At 25.9% G+C, this 19,062-nt stretch overlaps 1 protein-coding gene across 1 annotated transcript in view; it reads right to left on the bottom strand.

Moving 5' to 3' along the window:
• LOC129610150 (acid sphingomyelinase-like phosphodiesterase 3b) overlaps positions 1 to 19,062 on the bottom strand; it is a gene marked incomplete at its 3' end in the record, with an annotated part of 307,142 nt that overhangs the window by 149,645 nt on the left and 138,435 nt on the right. Inside the window, exon 4 of the mRNA XM_055522556.1 lies at positions 4,147 to 4,309. Coding sequence (XP_055378531.1) covers positions 4,147 to 4,309 — 163 coding nt within the window. The remainder of the gene's footprint in view (positions 1 to 4,146; positions 4,310 to 19,062) is intronic.

Genomic DNA, 19,062 nt, shown 5'->3' with positions numbered 1-19,062 from the left:
AAATACAAATTTTATGTGCCATAATTGAACTATTTTATAGATTCCTGTATACATACACATATATGTATGTGTATTGTGTTTTACGAGTATTGAATTGTTTTCAATAAAATTTTTTATTGAAATTGATTTATTTGATATTTACAAAATATATACACGAGCATGTAGTTATAATTAAGAAAAGAAATTAGTTTAAGCTATGCATCCTGATAGGCGTATTGTTTATTTATTGAATAAATTTAATCGAACAATATTGTATTTAGGAGTTCTTTTTTTTGGGTAATTTCAATTTATTGTTAGAGAATTCGGACTAACAATAATACTCTTATTTGATTACAAAAATCATTTCTATTGAATAGTTTTAAATTAAATTCTTTCCATTAATGTTGCTGTTATATTCATATAGAAGACGAGTTCAGCAAAATTATTAGAATGGTTTATAAAAACTGCTTGCGTGTATAGTTTATAATTTTAATATCTGATGCAGTAGAAACTGTGTTAGGCAATATTGAATGTGTCGTTTAGTTAAATTACAAAAGATGATCCCTAGTACCTCTTTAGATCTCTGGCGTTCTGCATTATTTAAATAATTTAAAATGGAAGAATTACTGGTATTAAATTAAAAAATATTATTACAAATGCTGTTAAGCTATAATTCTAATAGACTAAAATAAACATTTATAAAAAAAATTAATAATCTTAAAAATAAAACAAAAATTCTGCTAATACCTGAATAAATAAAACTTCAATAAAAATCTATATCAATTTTAAGTTGTTTTTCCGTTTTTCTATTACATTCATGTCATAATTCATTTTGGAATCCGATCAAATTCAACATCAATATTTTCTGGCAATCATAAAAAAATTATAAAATACAGTATTAATATTTGATTGTATCCTTCCTGAATGTCCATTAATATTTTTTGTTTTCCGTATATTTTACATAATATTAACAACCATATTGTTTTTATACTCGTACGAATGTATGTTGAAAAAGTATGATACATTTGCCCTACCATGTGTAATGTTAAGGAATAATGGTCTGAGATATAGATTCAAGTAAATTATGTTTTTGATCAGCGTAATAATGGTTTCAGATATAGACTCAAGTATAAGTTTTTGATAAGTATGAGCGTCGAATTCCGAGTGCTACTGAGCTAAGTTTTCTAAATTTTCATAAATGATTTATCATTGCAAATGCCAGAACCTTATTTAAAGAGGATATGATCGAGTTTCACTTTCTGGTAGCTACCATAAATTTATATGGCTGTATCTCAGAAACTTTAGAAGCTGTAGCATTGAAATTTCGCACAAGCCAATATAATATTAAGGCTTTTTTGTTTGATAAAAGTCGTTGAAAGTTTCTCGAGTGTTTATGATAGCTGTCATACAACTTTTCAAACTGTTTGTTTGGAACTCAGAAACTATTGAAGCTAATGAAATGTTGAACAAATTAACTTGGTGATTTGGCTACCATTTTCAGTAACACTCTTTTATGTTCTCTATGGATTTATATAAAAATCTGCGCTAGACCCATAAACAGCAAGAGGTTGTATGAAACTGTACGTCATTTATCTCCCATATTTAAAATCAATAATTCGTACGGGTATCACAAAGTTGACACGGTCAACTGTATCTGTTCTCGTTTTCATTTTATTTTATTGTATTTACTTGAATTTAATATTAAACTATATAGATCCTGAAAATATCAAATTTTTTTTTGTCATTTATTTGAATACGTAATGTAATATTCGGTAAAATAATTCGTTCTCATTGCTTTCTTGTATATTTTTTGTTTTTTTATTATTTTAACCATTATGATTATTCTACATTTTATTTTTAGTTCCTGATTTATAATGATTTCTGACCTATATAACGAAAATCCGTAGGAGTAAGAGTAACTTTTTTTAGAAATAAAAAAAAATTATCATCGCAATTTCATTTGAAAACCATATTGAAATATATACCGTTTTCTGAATTATTAAAAAGGATATTAACATATTATTCAGAATATGGAAAATATTTTTTTGTTTTCCTTTTATCGTTTTTTTATGTGAGGATGAAATTTATGAAATCCCTTTAAGTCATCACAAGAATTTGTTTTTTTGTTTTGTAGTTTTTAGCACTTTTCCAAAAAATTTTTTGAAAAAAGTGCTTATTAGTTTCACTCTGTCCGTCCGTCCGTCCGTCCGTCTGTCCGTCCGTGGACACTTTTTTTGTTTACAAAACTTCTACATCCTTGAAGATAGAAAGCTAAAATTTCACACGTACATAGATCTTCACTAGAAACTTATTTCCGTAGAACAAAATTTTTACCTATCTCCCCCCTTCTAGAAGTTATACCCCCCCAAAACCCTAAAAATGACCTTTTTTAAATATTTGTTGCAATGAAACCATAAGCATTTTTGAAATTTTGCAAACGCAGAAAGGCAGTGACTTGCTTCCCCTTGCGCGGTATACTATAGTTTAACTTAAGAAAAACAAAATGGCCGTTCAAATTTACCGTTATTTAAAGTCCTTTTTTTCCAAATTTTTGATGTCGTTTTTCTTCTAGACCCCAGACTGTAGAAGCTTGAAATTTTAGGAGCTTTTACATATTAATAAATAGTTCATTTTGTTAGAAGAAAATTTTTTTCTATCTCCACCCCCTCTCAAGTTATCATCTCTTGAAATTCGTAAAATTTGAATTTTTGATACCTTATATTTCCGAAACCGCAAGCTTTTCCAAATTTTTATAAACGCAAAAAGCTAACGGTAAATTCTGTGAAATTAGAAAATATAATTATTTTTCTTAACACACACAATTAACCCTTAAAATCGAGCATTATGTTAACCCCTTTTTATATTAATTTTTGCTTTATTTCAAAGACTGCATATATGCGTCATCCTAAATATATGCAATCCTATAAATAGTTTTGTATATGAATGAAAATAATTTTAATAGTGTGATAGCTATACATAGACTGTATTTAAAAGCAGAATTTTCACTTGTTGAAGGGAAAAGTGCTACAATACAAACCATTGGTTTGACCCAACTTTATTTATTCTTGTTCTCTTGTGGAATCAGATGTGTATAAAATCAAAATTCACATCGTATCAGGTATAACCACAATTTTTATAATATAATAAAAAAGTATGTAGATGTCTACTTTGAAATGCATAATATTATTTTTTGTCTCAAATATTATAACTCACGTTTCAAACACATGTACAGTTCAGAAACCGTTAAATTTAGATAATTGGAATTCTTGGAGCCATATGAAATAATCAGTTTTCCACTAAATTTAAACAAAAACTAAAGTGTTAAATGCGTCTGCAACCCCAATAAAAAAATCAAAACTTGTTTATTACAGAACTATGTTTAAATGAAGAGTTGATTATTTTCCAGAGCTGCTCCGGGAAAAACACTGAGAAGACAAAATGAACAGCGAGATATACTGCTTTGATGCCAAGATTTTGTTTAATTTTCATTATCTACTTATTAGACACAGCTTTTAACACGAAAGATTCAAATCAATTTTTTTAATCCGACCACAAATATTTTAACGATTCTTATACAAGGACTTTATCTTATTCTCTTGTCTTATTGTAATGTCCAGCAAGGATTGATTAAATGGTGATGAGCCCATTGGTTTTCGAGCTTCATGATCCTCTTCTCCATTAAGACACAAAAAAAAAATTCGTCCGAATATTAGCTGAGAGAGCTTATACAGGAATTCTACAATATACAGTACAGCGGTTACCTAAAATTGATCTGACGTTAACGTAACAAGATGCAATTTTTCAATTCAAGAAAGTGTGGCGTAATAAAATTTTCCAACTGTTACTCACAGTTAAAATTTTGGACTAGGAGATGGAAGATTGAAAGCTTGCTACACTCAAGACCCTAAGATACACCGAATTTAGTCCATTTTTGATTCCGCAAGTAAACATCATCACTATATGGGTGATAATCATTACTACTTATATTGAAAAGAACAAAAAACGGGTTAATTACTTTCAGAACATTATATTGGTAAAAGTTTGCTATAATTTTTATAACATGTTATTTATAATATATTTATACCATATCTAGCATAATATTATCTATAATTATTTACAGAGTATAAGTTAAAACTTTCAAATATTTACTGTATAATGTGTACTTACCCAGTCCATAAAACAAATTCAACATTATCACCCTGCCTTGATTTCATGGCAACTGTAGCTGATTCAAGTAAACTCCATGGGCTATCACAAAGATAGTCACCATAACGACCTGGTCGTGTATAGGCAAGTGAACTTGTTTGACGTGAATCTATTTTCCAACAACCTGTCAAAATAAAAAAAAAATTTATGATTAGTTTATAATAACAAAAAATTTCGTTCAATAGAGTTCTAAGGCATGTAATTTTTACTTAATGTTAAGTAAATTAACTGAACCATGCAGAACAAAATATTTAATCTGAAGACTTCAATGGTTCTTCATATTATTTAAATTTGAAATTCCATACGATATTATATAGGTTACACTAATATGAAGCACTTTAACCAGATGACAGTGCGGACACTGGAAAATTCTTTAGCCTCTCCATTCTTTATTTCAAATTTAATATCCGAAATTTTAAACTTTATTTTAATTTAAGCTCAGCACTCTGAGCTTAGCTAATTAAAATGAAATCGATAATATAAAATTAAAAAAAATAAATTCATTTATAAATGCAAAAATAAAAAATTTTTATAATTCAATTATTTCTAATAAAATTATATTTTATAATTAATTATTATATACATACATATCTATGTTTTATACATAATCCATTATCATATACAATTGTTTAATTGTATGATTTATTCAATATTAAGTGCTTATATAGAGCTTTTTAGAATAAAAAGAATTTTTAAATTCATTTTGACACTCTCAGATAATATCGTATGTGATATAACTGTAAATCATATTTAAAATATGACTGCTCAAATAATTTTATAAAATAAATTTCATTTTATTATTGCAGTTTTCTTTTAAAAGAAAATCCCATTTGATTTATCTTGCGTTTTATAAATGTGTGTACCATTTTGGAAGAAATATTTTTCAAAATGTCTAATATTATTTTTGTATAACAATAGCCATTTTGTATATATGCATAAATTTTGTGTACTGCATAAAATTACAATAATAATATATACAGTTATTTTTCTATATAAAAAATAGTATAAGTGAAACTGATAACCTCTTAAATATGAATATTATCCTCTCTCTCTAGAGAGATTGACAGAAAAGTAAACTGATAGTAAAATGTACTCGTATACATTAAAATTAAAATGTCAGTCAATATTTTATATTTTTGAAAAATTATTTCTGTACTTAATTCCTTTTAAAGGACTCAAATTTTGTATACATACATACATAGCAATATTATATAATTTAGAATAAGGAAATTAAATGCTATAGGGGATTTATTTAAATTTTTATAGAAATAAATCTAAAATAAGTGATTCTTAATTTATTTGTTTTTTAATACAAACATTTAGAATGTGTACATATAGTGAGTGCGTATGTGTTATGTATACATAATTATAATTAATGTAGAATACTTTGAATTATACTATAAATGAAATTTTATAATCTTTTGATTTAAAGTTTGTTACTATTATTTTTTTTTTAATATTTTCAGATATTTTTGAACTAAATCAAGCCAAGTGATGCATTTTTATATGGAAATTTTATTTTTAAATTAGTTTTGGACAAATGAAGTAGTTTCTTTGTTTTTATCTTTCTCATATGCAAAAACATACAGTTGACTCTAGGTAATAGAAATTTTATCACACCGAAGTTTTTATTTTAGTTTTTACTTGTATTTATAGCTTCAGTAACTTAGTATGTAACTTTAACTCAACGGCATAAGAATATTGTTAAGACGGTTGTAAAAGCAAAAAATTATAAAAGTGTTACAAATATATGGTATTGAAGAATATTTCGTGAAATATAAAGGAAGAGTTGACAAAACAGTTCCACTTGCTAAATACAATGAAAATTTACCTATAGAAGGTGAAATTGTTGGAAGATTTAAAAGATTTGGAAAATAATTCATCTAAGGCACGTTTCCCTCTTATCCAGAAGTCTGATTTTCTTGATTCAACTGTATTTACGCATAATGAACGTAATATTATAATAAGTTTTACTAATTTAAATTGTAGTTAACATTGTTACTCACAGGAATTTGTTGTATTAGACATGGACTTTCGATTTATTTCTTAAATATTTTATATTCGTTTTCTTATACGAACTTTATGTATAAAAGAATCTATTGTAAATAAAGTTGTAAATCTATATACCTACATTAGGGGCACCAAATACCATATTGAAATTTAAAAATAAATAATTTTCTTAATTATACAGAATATTTCATACAGTGGTGCATTCACATATACCAGCATTCAGATTTTCATATGTGAGGAAAAAAAAATTGTTTCATCTCTCTCTCTCTCGGAACCAGTTTAAAAGCTACGGGCTGTTCGAAAGAGAAATAATTTTTATTTTTCTGACGCTATCGAAAATGAGTAGCAATTTGAGCTGCGAATAAGATTTAACGGTAATTTTACACGAATAGACGCATAAAATTAGCTATAGAAAAATTCAATTTACCTAAACGTGTGCAATTTCGTGTCAATACTTAGAATTAATAAAAAGGAGAGATTATTGTCAAATTTCTAAAATTCTTAAATGAAATTATGCAATTAATTAAGTTAAAAATTTGTGTTTTTTATTCACTTTTGTTTATATTTTTTTTTTTTTTGTTCAAAAGACAACTCTCAAAATATGAAAATTCCGAACGATAATAAATTTCAGATATTTTTGGAAACGCAAAATTCTTAAATTTCAAAATTGATTTTGTATTTCATTTGTGTATGTATCGTATTTTATGTACGCACATAATTATTGTGTGTGTGCATGTATGAATGTGGTATTAAAATATTATACTTTCTGAATGTCACATCAATTTTATTATATTTTATAAATTTACATATAAAATCCATTAATATTTTGTTAACGATATTGTGTGTCTATATATACGATATACGTAGTAAGATAACTACGATTTTATATAACACAATTTTATTTTCATATGCCAAAAATGTATAAAAGAACTTAAAAATGTGATGGAATTGAAAATTCATATAAATTCGTATTTTCTCAATATGATATTATTTTTTTTTTATTTAATAAAATGATTATTAGATTTATAAAACAAATAATATATTTGATTTCACTCAAAATTAAATTAAATTCTTCATATTTTATATCTTCTATGTGTATGTATATTGTAACAAGGATCAGTTAAGCTTTTTGGATATGTGTATTATTATTTACATGTTTGTATAATATTTATATAGCAAGGTTGAGTTAAGATGTTTTTTATCGATTTGAAAAATCATTTTGAAATATTTCTTATATTTCTTAAAAATACATTCAGGATAAAAAATTTATTGTTATATTAGAATATTATTATAAATTTTATCGCTTTCTTTAGAAACGAGAATGAGAAAATTAATATGAAGAACAAAAAATTTAAATTATTCTAGATCTGCCATATAAATCAAAATTTAGAATTCATAAAATTCTTGGAAAAAGTTTTCCGCTTATTTATAATTAAATTTGCCCACCTATTCCATTACTATATCAATATCAAAATCATATTTAAGTAGTAAACAACAAATTTTATTATGAAATCTCGCGAATAAACTTAAAAAACCGAAAATGTTTACTATACAGATTTACTTATTCTTTTAACATTTCTAGGATACAATAAAATTGATACCTAGATAAATTGAAATTTTCCAATAAATACGAAATCATATCGATCAATGTCTGCAATTGATGAATGTGACCAATTACGTCTATACTATTATTTTATTAACGTAAATTTGTTCAAGGGTAAAAACTGTTTTCGTAAAAAACAAATAAAATATTTTATGGAAAAATTATTCTCTGAAAAACCAATTTACATCGGTGTGGAAATATGTGAATTTTCATGCTATTTTTTGATTATCTTTATGAAAAAATTCATAAATCTATGAAAAACTCGAATATTAAATTTAGCATATTATAAGTTTTTTTGTCATAACAGGATATCATTTGATTCCCATGTGATCATATTATTATTCTAAAAGGATTCTAATATCAATAATATGAATTATAATTATGTGCATAATATGCTTATTTAAAATATGCTAATTAAATTCAAAGAATTAAAATGTGACGTATATAGAATCAATTGAATTGATGACATCTGATTTATAATATTTTTAAAGTGGTTGTTGTAATAAAATTTTTGATTTAAAATTTAAATTAAGTATTCATAATAATTAATATGTATATATAGATTTATAAAATAATGTCGAATTTTTAATTAAAATAAAAATTTATATAGAAAAATTTATAACTATTGCTCAGAAATTCGAGACAAGAATACAAAATTTGTGTACCTCTGCAAGCTGAATTTGTAAATTACTTAATAAAAATTTTGAATCTAGCGCGTATTAATCAAAAATTTTCATATATATGATTTCATGAGAGCCTCATTCGAATAATATTATTCTGAATAAGTAGAACCTGGCACTTAATATAATAATATTTTAATATGAACATATTTTAAATTTTACTTTCAGTATAATAATAAATAAATAAGTGATCTCACCAAAGAAAATTTATTTTGAGAAAAAACCTGTTGAATTATAAATAATATACTGTTATTTTTTATATAACAATATAGTATTTAAGGGAGAGGAAGATATTTTCTATATATCTACGAATATATTTTCATAGAATGAAATTCCAAAATAAATAATTATCATGTAAATAAAGGACACCTGGAGATATGAACACAATAGCATTTTTCCTTTACGTAATTTTACCATTTACATAAAACATATTTTATGGTAGCATTCTTAAAATAGTAAAAAGTAAAGAAAATTTTAAGAAATATTATATAGGTAATGTTATATTCTTCATTCCTAAAATGTATAAGGTACCCTACCTATATACAAAATTTATAATAATAAATTTTTCAAAAGAAATAAGTAATATAAAGATTTATATTGCTTTAAATTATTCTAAAACGGAAATAAATGATAAAATTTATGATTTTATTAATAATAATGAATTATTATATTACAATATATAATATTATATAAGTATATTAAGTTGTGTTACACATTATAGTATTTATGTTATTAGCATACATGTATATTGTTGTTGTTATATAACAATTTATTAAAAATATATTATGTGTTTAAGAAATTATAATATTATTTTGTAAAATATGCATGACATTCAGGACATTTTCAGTAACTATATTAGAAGACAGTTTGGTAATGGAATATATAAGAAACAAGAGAAAGAATAAACGAATAAATAATTTGTACATATTGAAAAGTTATTTTAATATTATGTAGAAATTTCATAAATCTTATGTATTTAAAATAAATTTTTTTATACTAGCCATATACTAGTAAATTTAATTTATATATAAAACTAATTTTGTATTTCAATCGAATTAAAAGAATATATAGACATGACATATATGCTTACATAGTTGCATATAATATGGGCACATTTAATTTTAATGAAATATTAAAAGGATAATAATATTTTAAAAGCCAAATATTAGACAATGTCACTCAATTTAAAAATCATATTTATTTATTTTGTTTGTTTATTATCCTGTGCACTAAACGTAAGTAGGAAATAATCAAGCAGTAGGCACTATTATGCTTTCTTATAGTTTTCATATTTAATTTTAAATAATATTTTTATGTGATACGAGTAATAAATTAAATATTCAAATAATTGCATAGTTTATAATATACAAAACAATATTTTACAGTTCACTTATTAAAACTATAGTGCCTCTGACTTTAAAAGTATTATGACTATAGATATTGTTTTATTTTTAACTATTGAAGGGGGGAACTTAATGTTCTTGATAATTAATAAATGTTCATTAACTTTTTAATAGTGTATGCGATACTAGTTCATGTTTTTTTGTAAATTTCAAATTCCAAAAAAATTCATGTTTAAAATCGTGTATTAAATTCACGTTTTGCACGAACTATGCAAAGTTTATGTTTCTGTTACATTGATTTGCTAGAAGAAAAATTTTCCTTACTGTTGTCAAATTAATTCATAGCAAATATAGTGTTTATTCATTTAACTGACATATGGAGTTATTTTTCACCTTAAATTATAAGAACGTTTACTTTATGGAAAAAAAATTTTTTTCTTCCTTTAATTTTCTTTTTATAAGTTTATTTTTTGCAAAATACTTTAAAAGAATTCTAAACAATCAATATTTTCCCAAAAAAATTCCTTGAAATTGCAAAATTAATTCTTTTTCTATTTTGGTTTCACTTACAATTTCTTTTTCTCTCAAAATTCATGACATTTTTTAAAATTTGCACACACGCGACTTGCTATCTAGGGAAAAAACTGTGACCACATTTAGTAACGTATAAAGTTACTTGTAGCTAAAACTTAAAAAGCCTAAATTTTTGATTTATTTTATATTTTCATATAAAATTAATTTTAAAGTTATCACATAAACAATTTTTCGAAAGGCGTGATTTTTTGCCCCCAGATACCAGTCAGGCGTTAGTAAAAATACCTGTATTAATGGTGGGATGTTACAATAAGTCTTTAGGACTGCAGTGACCTGATCTGAGGTTGACCCCTGCCAATCTACGAATGTAAACTAATATAATAGAAATACCACCAACGTTTTCTAAATTTAGATGAAGAAAAATGGTGAGTTTTTTTTACTAAATTAACATGGAAGTTATACTAATGCTACGGTGTTAAAATGGCCATTGTCTTAAATCCATTTGGTATCCAGGATAATAATTTGCAGAAGTCCGAAATTTTTAGATATTTAACACTTTAACACATAGGTTATGTTTTCTTAGGACATACGGTTTATTTTTGTTAAAACATGATTGAGTATTAATTGCTTTCCAGGTTAATTTAACCACCATGCTTTACCCGTCTATATAATTATGGAAACCTAATTAAATCTATTTCTTAACAATAAAATTACACAATCAAGACTGTTATAATCTAAATATTTTACTTTCCTTTCTAAATGCTATTAACAGAAATCTTTAGCTCATCCTCATAAATATTTTCTAAATATGTAAAATGCAACTAATTGCAATATTAACACATACTATAATTTTACACATACATATTGTATACACCTTCATTTATACAACAAAATTTTAATTTTATATTTTCATTCACATATATTTACTTAGTATTTTTGAACATTTTATTTTTTATATCAATCCAAATTTTCCTTAGACCCACAAAAAATAAATTTCGAAATATCAATATAATTTTTATATTTACTGTCAATTATAATAAAATATTTAATATTTTCCTAAGAAATTCCAAATACATACATATATTTGATAATAATAGATTTACATACCGAAAAATTGAAATAAATTTCTTAAAAAAAAAAATAATAATAAAAAACTATAATGTAATGTGTAACATGATATTCAAAAATTATTTTTTTATATTCATATAATGTCCAATATAATATCTATAATGTATGCATTTTACATTACACTACATATGTATGATGTAACATACATGTACATTATATAGGTATTTCATATATACTCAGTATGTAATAAGAATTTAGAGAAAAAATATTTTAAAATTCATGTTCCATTCTATTTATTTTAAAGATATATAATATTATGTACATTTAGACAAATTTGTGTCTACCCAATTTAAGATTTTTCTAATAGAAACTGACCTATTGTTAGGGTTAACCATACTGTCTAATTTCATCTCACATTAATGTTTTATATAAGATATAATATTATATATTTTTTTTTTTCTGCTTTTTTTTTTTACTATAAATAAATATAAAAATTTGTAAACATGAAAAAATAACTTCAAAAAGAAAATAAAGAAAAAAATAAATAAAATATCTAAACATAAATCAAAAACCCAAAAATTAAGCCTTATTGATATTCTACACCTAACTTTATACAGTTGAACATGAATGGGAAAAAGACAAAAAAAACTGAATTGAATATATTATAATATTATAGTGTAAGTATACCATGTTTGTGTTGTATGTGTTGCATGTCCTTAAACAAAAAATAAAAAAAATAAATATATTATGTGCATACAAATATAATAATAACAAAATAATATTTTTCCAGTATAACAGAAGAAGGAGAACCTGCAATACATACAAAAACAAAAAAAATAAAAACCAAATAGGATGGAAAGTTATGAAAAAACGAGAAAAAATAGAGTTGATCGTGTCAACTCTGTGATATCCGTACGAATTTGTTATCCTATGGGCGAACAAATATGCCATAGCTCACTATAGAACAGACTATTACTTTGAATTGCCGTATTACCATGTTATGCAAAACTTCAGTTCCGTTATTCAAAACTTCTGTTATTTCAATAGTTTCTAAGATTGAAGAACTATTGAAGTTGTATGGCAGCCACCACGAACCCTCGAGAAATTTAAACGACTTTTACCAATCATAATAGCCCGAAAAATTCGCTTCTGGTTTTGCGAAATTTCAATACTATAGCTTCAATAGTTTTTGAGATAGTGAAATAAATTTTGAAGCTGTATGGCAGCTGCTCGGACCACTGCCTCGATCACACCCAATTTAAATAGGGTTTCGGAATTTGCTATTACAATCATCTGTGAAAATTTGGTGGTGATTTTAGTTCAATTATTTTTTCAGATATCGCTGGGACGCAACATATACTTGAATCTATACCTCAGACCATTATTTCTTAAAGTTATAAACGGTAAGGCAAATTTAGTAAACCCTTCGAACATACGTTCGTACGGGTATAAATATGTAATAAGAAAAAAAAGGATATGGAAAAAGATAAATGAAATTTAATATAGTATAACAATACACTCATGTATATATGTATAATATATTATATGTAAGTATGGTCACATATATTACATATTATATAATAATAATTATAATGTATAACATAAAAAAATCACCAGTTAAATAATATTATATGGAATGAATTGAAGCAGAGCAAAATGTATACGAGTATAAGGGTTTGTTAAGGATATTGAACATGTTGTCAAGAGACGTAAAGGATTTATTTTTTTATGCATTTGATTTGCTTTTTATTTTTGTATATTTTGAGGACATTCCTTTAATAAGAGGAGATACGATACTTGGATATGAAATTTAAAAATATTGTTACTTTTTATAACACTTGGACTTTTTTGTATTGTAAACCAGTTAAGGATGATTTAAATCGATTTTGTAATAAAAAAAATAGAAAAATGGAAAACTAATGAAAGATTTTCGAAACACTGCAAATATTTAGATGGACCTGTAGTATTGCGTCGTATATTAAGAACCGGTAATTGCTAAAATTTTCTATTTGCAAAATTATTAAAGTAAATAAAATAATATTAATTTTCGTAAGAGTAATAATGTAGAATTATTCCAATAAATTTTGCATTAGTGATTCGTGGGTAAATTGAAGTTTAGAGAACTTGCTAAAAATATACAGCGAATTATTAATGTTAGCTTTATAACTATAAAGGATTTAACAAAAAGAATTGATAATTTTGAAATTTGTAACTTTTTATAACTAAAACAGTTTACCAGAATATCTACTCATACATATAGCCCTACTTATCTAAATAATTTATGAAAACTAAAAGGGCCAAATTAATTTTACAATTACAAGACCCGTCAAGAGATCAATTTAAAAGACGAGGTAAGCAAATTACCGCTTTCCAATAAGAAATCAGAAGTATTCTTTATTGGATTTATATAGTATTTGCTCCAACTGTATATTAAAAATTGTCGACTTCTAGTCTTTTTCCCTGTTTTGTTCATTTAAGTGCTCATTCAATTTTGTTGTTACTCGTCTCTCAATTCGGCCTATATAAGATTTGTTGCAATTGTTTTGTTTTATTTCGAATACGACACAATGGCCCCTCCTTCAATCTATGGAATCTGTAACAGAGGACAATAGCTCCTTAATTGGCTATAATTAAAGAAAGAACATGAATATTTAACGTCCTTTTGGCCTCCATGTGGATTCTCAGACGTTTGATATGTTTTTATTCAGAAATAAGAGTGAATTGGTTTTAAATTTTTTTTTTTCTATATCTAGTTTGAATTTTACATTGTATGATATTATTAAATTTATATTTTTCAAAACATATTTCAGGTTATTTTTTTTATTTTTATTTTTATTAATTGTGGCTGTCCATGTAATATCAGCCGCAATTCGCCGGAACCTTCACCAAAGGTGTCTGGGTCGAGTTACAAAGTTTATCTAAGTATGGTGAGGTTGCATGAAGTTAGTTGTTAACTTTTAAAGCATTAGTAGACGATTGCTGATTTGTGATGTGCATCAGATGTTGTTCCAAAGGTTGTGTACCTTCAGTAAACGTGTGATTTGGGCCAGGTTTTGGATTTGGTCACGCCGCAGAGCTTCTACCGGGGTGATATTGATATTCTTCCAGTTCGTTTTGGTTATTTTGCAGGTTGTTAGTGTGTGTTCGACTGTGTATGTAATTCCGCATATTCCGTAAAATGATGTCCATGGGAGAACATAGTACATCCGAGGCGGAGCCTTGTAATATTGACCCCGGAGTGGCGCTTTGTGTCTCTTGTAGTTTTTATATCCGTAACTTTTATGTGTATTTGCGCGGTAATTGTTCTTAGTTGTTGCCACTTTCTTTGGTCTTTTGCCGCGATCATGATTTTGAGTTATCGTGTAGGGTGTGTAAGGGAGTCTGCCTTCATACAACAATGTTCTAATTTTGCGAGCTGTATTCGAATGGTTATTTGTGTTTTTGATAGCTTCAAGGACCGATAACTTAGTCCATATTAGGGTTTTCTGTTTTATCTCATTTGCCCATTTCAGAGCTCGAAGTATCGCTTCACGCTCAGCTTCAAATATTGATGTCGTTGAAGGTAAGTTGTTTTTTAGAGTGTAGTTTTAGAGGTGATTGCTAGGCCTACCCCCAGGTGTATCTCCGTACACTTGAGCAGTGATGCCTCTTATTTTGTTCAATTGTACTGGAAGGGAGTTGATGTAGGCGTTAAAGTGGTAGGTGGACAGTAGTGAACCTTGGGGTATGCCCTTCTTGACCTTGATAATCCTTGACCTGGTGCTTTGGATTTCAATGTATGCTGCTCTGTTTTGTAGCAGAATGCTTATGTATAGCAGTCTTTTCACCGTACCCCACTTCTCTAAGCTTTCAATTACAGATGCCGGTGGAATCTTGTCAACTGCTTTTGACAGATCACACGATATTATGTCCACATTTCCCTTTTTTTGAAGTGCATGCTGAGCTATATATTCCAATTTATGGAGAATGGTGGTGGTTCCTCTGCCTATCCTGAAGCCATGTATTTTAGGTTTCAGGTGTCTTTCTATTATATCTTCCAGCTTATTCGCTACTAAGCGCTCGATTGCCTTCCCCATAGTGTTTAGGAGCGATATAAAGCGATAATTTTGGTGTAGTAGTGGATCTTTCCCCGGTTTACGCAATGGGGGATAACGCCCGAATTTATTATGTATTCCACTAGATCTCTGTTCAAGAAGGAGATCCTGCTCAGGAAGGCTGGTCCCGCCTTTATGAGGATTTTATATGTTATTCCATCTGGGCCTGATGTTTTCCCCATCGATTTCCGCCATGCATGTAGTATTTCGCTCGTGCCTTTAAGGTTATAAGTAAAGCGAAAGAATATTTTTGTACTTCAAGTGAAATTAATTTTTTTTTTTCGTACAGGTTAAAGATTTAAATTTAAAACAAAACTTTAAATATGACATTATAATTTATTAAAAATAATGTATAAACTCTTAAACTTTCTGTTTTTCGAAAACGAAACAAGTAAGATTCAGAAAAATTTGCAATTATATTCAATTTAAGTTGCGGTGTATATAATAACATTATTTTGATCTCATTAAAGTAGCTCTTAAACGCAAAAAATAGTCTCTAGAGCAATGGATACTTACTCATATTATGGGCTATGATATTATATATAAAGTGTTATTAATGAACTTTAATATTTTTATTTTCATTTGTAATACACACGTATACATATAACAATATATTTATTACCAGTATTATTATACATTTATTTCCAGTATTGACACTGACATGCAATTTGTAAAAAAAGATAGAAAATAACAGAATAAAATGTGTAAACATGAAAGGTTGTACACTATATACACGAGATAATATTATGGTTTCGTTATACAATAAAATGTTTCGTAGATAAAATAGATATTTGCTTATTATTTTATGTTACTACTTTGGAAATTCTTTATTTTATTATAAATTTATAATACACCCTACAAACACACAAACTGAAATGTGCATTATAAAATTAAGGTGTTCTAAAAATATATCAATAAGAAGAATTCTAAATTCAAAGATTATATTTTTTGAACATCCACGTCCACGAATCCGTTAAAAACAACTACTTCGTTTTAAATTAGCTTTATTCATATACCAAAATATTAGATAGATAAAATTATTGCATACATTTACGGCATACAGAACAAAAAAATTGATAGAACCGTTAACGTAACGGCCGGATTCAATGGCTTAGTAAATTAGTTTTCACAAATAATTATATTTATCGTTAGCACGGGATTTTCCATTAAATTTTCTTATAGTTTCGGTTATATAAGGCGCTGAAAAATCAAATTTTGTGAGTTTAGTTACACATAACCTTGAGGGAAGATGGAGAAGGAAAATAATTTTCTTCTAGCGAAAACAAATTATTTTTATTAATGTCTAAAAGCAGCTCAGATTCCTACAACACCGCGTCTGGCAGAATAATTAAATCAAATATGGCTACACAAGATTAAAATAGAAAAAGGCAATCGCATATGAAAAGTTTTCAACGTGTTTGCGGTTTCGTTACAATAAAATAAACAAAAAATGGCACTTTTTTTTGGGGCTTATAAATAAAATTTTGGGCAAATTCGGGGTGTATAAATAAAACTTTCCTTTGAAAGAAATATGTTTCTATTAAACGAGCAGAACAGAGTTGAACTTGAACTTTTTTTTTCAATTTTTCTAGGAAAATCGCTAAGAATATAAAATTTTTGAAAATATTGTTCGCTAGCTAACGCTAACAATTAAAATTCTATGTTGAAGCACAAAGTAGTGTTTAAACAAAATTACTTTTACAAATATGTTTATCTGCACAAAAGTGTGTCCTTCGGAACTAAAGTATCTTTAATAATATTATAAACATGGTGATTAAATTTTAAAACACTTTGTCTGGCAATACTATTTTTGTTCATAAGGATAATATTTTTTTTTTTATCCATTATAATATAAAATATGCTATAAGTGGAAAACAATACATTTAATTCAAAAAACATAATATAACGTAAGTATGACGTAAGTTCATTCAATTTCAAATAATAATGACCCAAAACTTGCTTTACTGTGTATTTTCAATTAATATATACTTAACTATTATATCTATATTGCAGTTCTATAGTTTTATTAGAAATTTAAAAGAAAGCTTATCTCATATAGAAGAAAGAGTATAGATGTTAGATGCTTTCCTTTATAATATTTTACTTATATTATTTGTTATTATGTTAGTTTGTACATTATGATTGTATGTATGCATCATAAGATATAAACGTATAAAGAGATCAAAAAATGTTACAAAATAAATACTTTTAATGAACCATTTCCAATCTCCTTTTCCTTTGTCAATATGTAGCACAGTTAATATGTACATATGTATGTTATATTTTGTCTATCTTGTACGTATTTTCTATAATCTCTTGCGTATTTAAAACATGAAAGAATATACGAGAATTGTTTTATGTTTATATTTTACTAAATATCAATTTGTATATTATACAAAGGATATTAGATAGTAAACAATATCCAACAATCGTACATATTATATATGTTATATTTTTATATAATTATATATTATGAAAAATATACGTATAGTCTAGGTTTACGTTAAACTTTTAAGAAATTTTCTATAATATTAAAATAAATAGAACTGTTACCATAGCATAACTAGAATATTATATTAAAATTCTATATCTGTAAAATTTATTTATTTTTGTTATTTTATTTTGAAATATTCGAAGGAAAAACTTGAATTTATTTCAATTAAGGTTAGATCAAGCTATTAATTATTATTCATTTAATAATATTGCCACAAAAATTCGATAGATATATGATTATAGGTTTTCTATATGAATGTGTATATAAATAAATATGTTAAATAAAATTTATGACAAAGAATAGTCTAAAATAACCACTATAATTTCAATATGCTGTTAAATGTTATATAACTGAATGGATTTTGTTTTATGTAGTTGTTTAACAATTTGGTATCCATTGTAGTGGAAATTGATTTAAGTTCAAAAGTTTTATCATTTCTCCTTCTTGTTTTTGTTTTTTTAATATTGCTTGAAAATCTTATTTCAAACGCCTTATGGACTTACGATAATCAATATATTGATCTGTATGACAAAATTATAAATTGAATAAATATAGTTGGGTCAAACCAATGTTTTTGTAGAGTAGTATTTTTCCCTTCATCTAGTGAAAATACTGCTTTTAAAAACAATGCTTAATACGTTATTAAAACTAATTTCATTCATATACCGAAAATTTTCGAAGATTGCATACTTTTAGGGGGAGCAATGCTTACAATCTTAAAAGAAAAAAAAATGTACAGAGCCGTTAACAAAATCTTTAAATTTAAAGGTAAATTTAAGAACTTAAGTTTATTATATTTTTTAACATCGTGGCATTTACTGTTAGCTTTTTGCATTTATAGAAATTTGGAAGACAAGATAGCAAAAAGTCAAATTTTCCAAATTTCGATAACTTGAGAAGGAGTAGAGGTAGAAAAAACTTTTCTTCTAACAAAATAAACTTTTTACTAATATTTAAAAGCTCCTAAAATTTTAGACCTCCTATCAAAGGCAACACTTACTAAAAACTGTATCAAAAATTCGAAAAAAAAACAGGTTAAGATAACGGTTAA

This window comes from Condylostylus longicornis, unplaced genomic scaffold (genome assembly GCF_029603195.1).
Source record: "Condylostylus longicornis isolate FDR11 unplaced genomic scaffold, ASM2960319v2 ptg000044l, whole genome shotgun sequence".
Lineage (NCBI taxonomy): Eukaryota > Metazoa > Arthropoda > Insecta > Diptera > Dolichopodidae > Condylostylus > Condylostylus longicornis.
The sequence above is the reverse complement of the archived record's forward strand: the minus strand, read 5'-3'. Positions and strand labels throughout refer to the sequence as shown.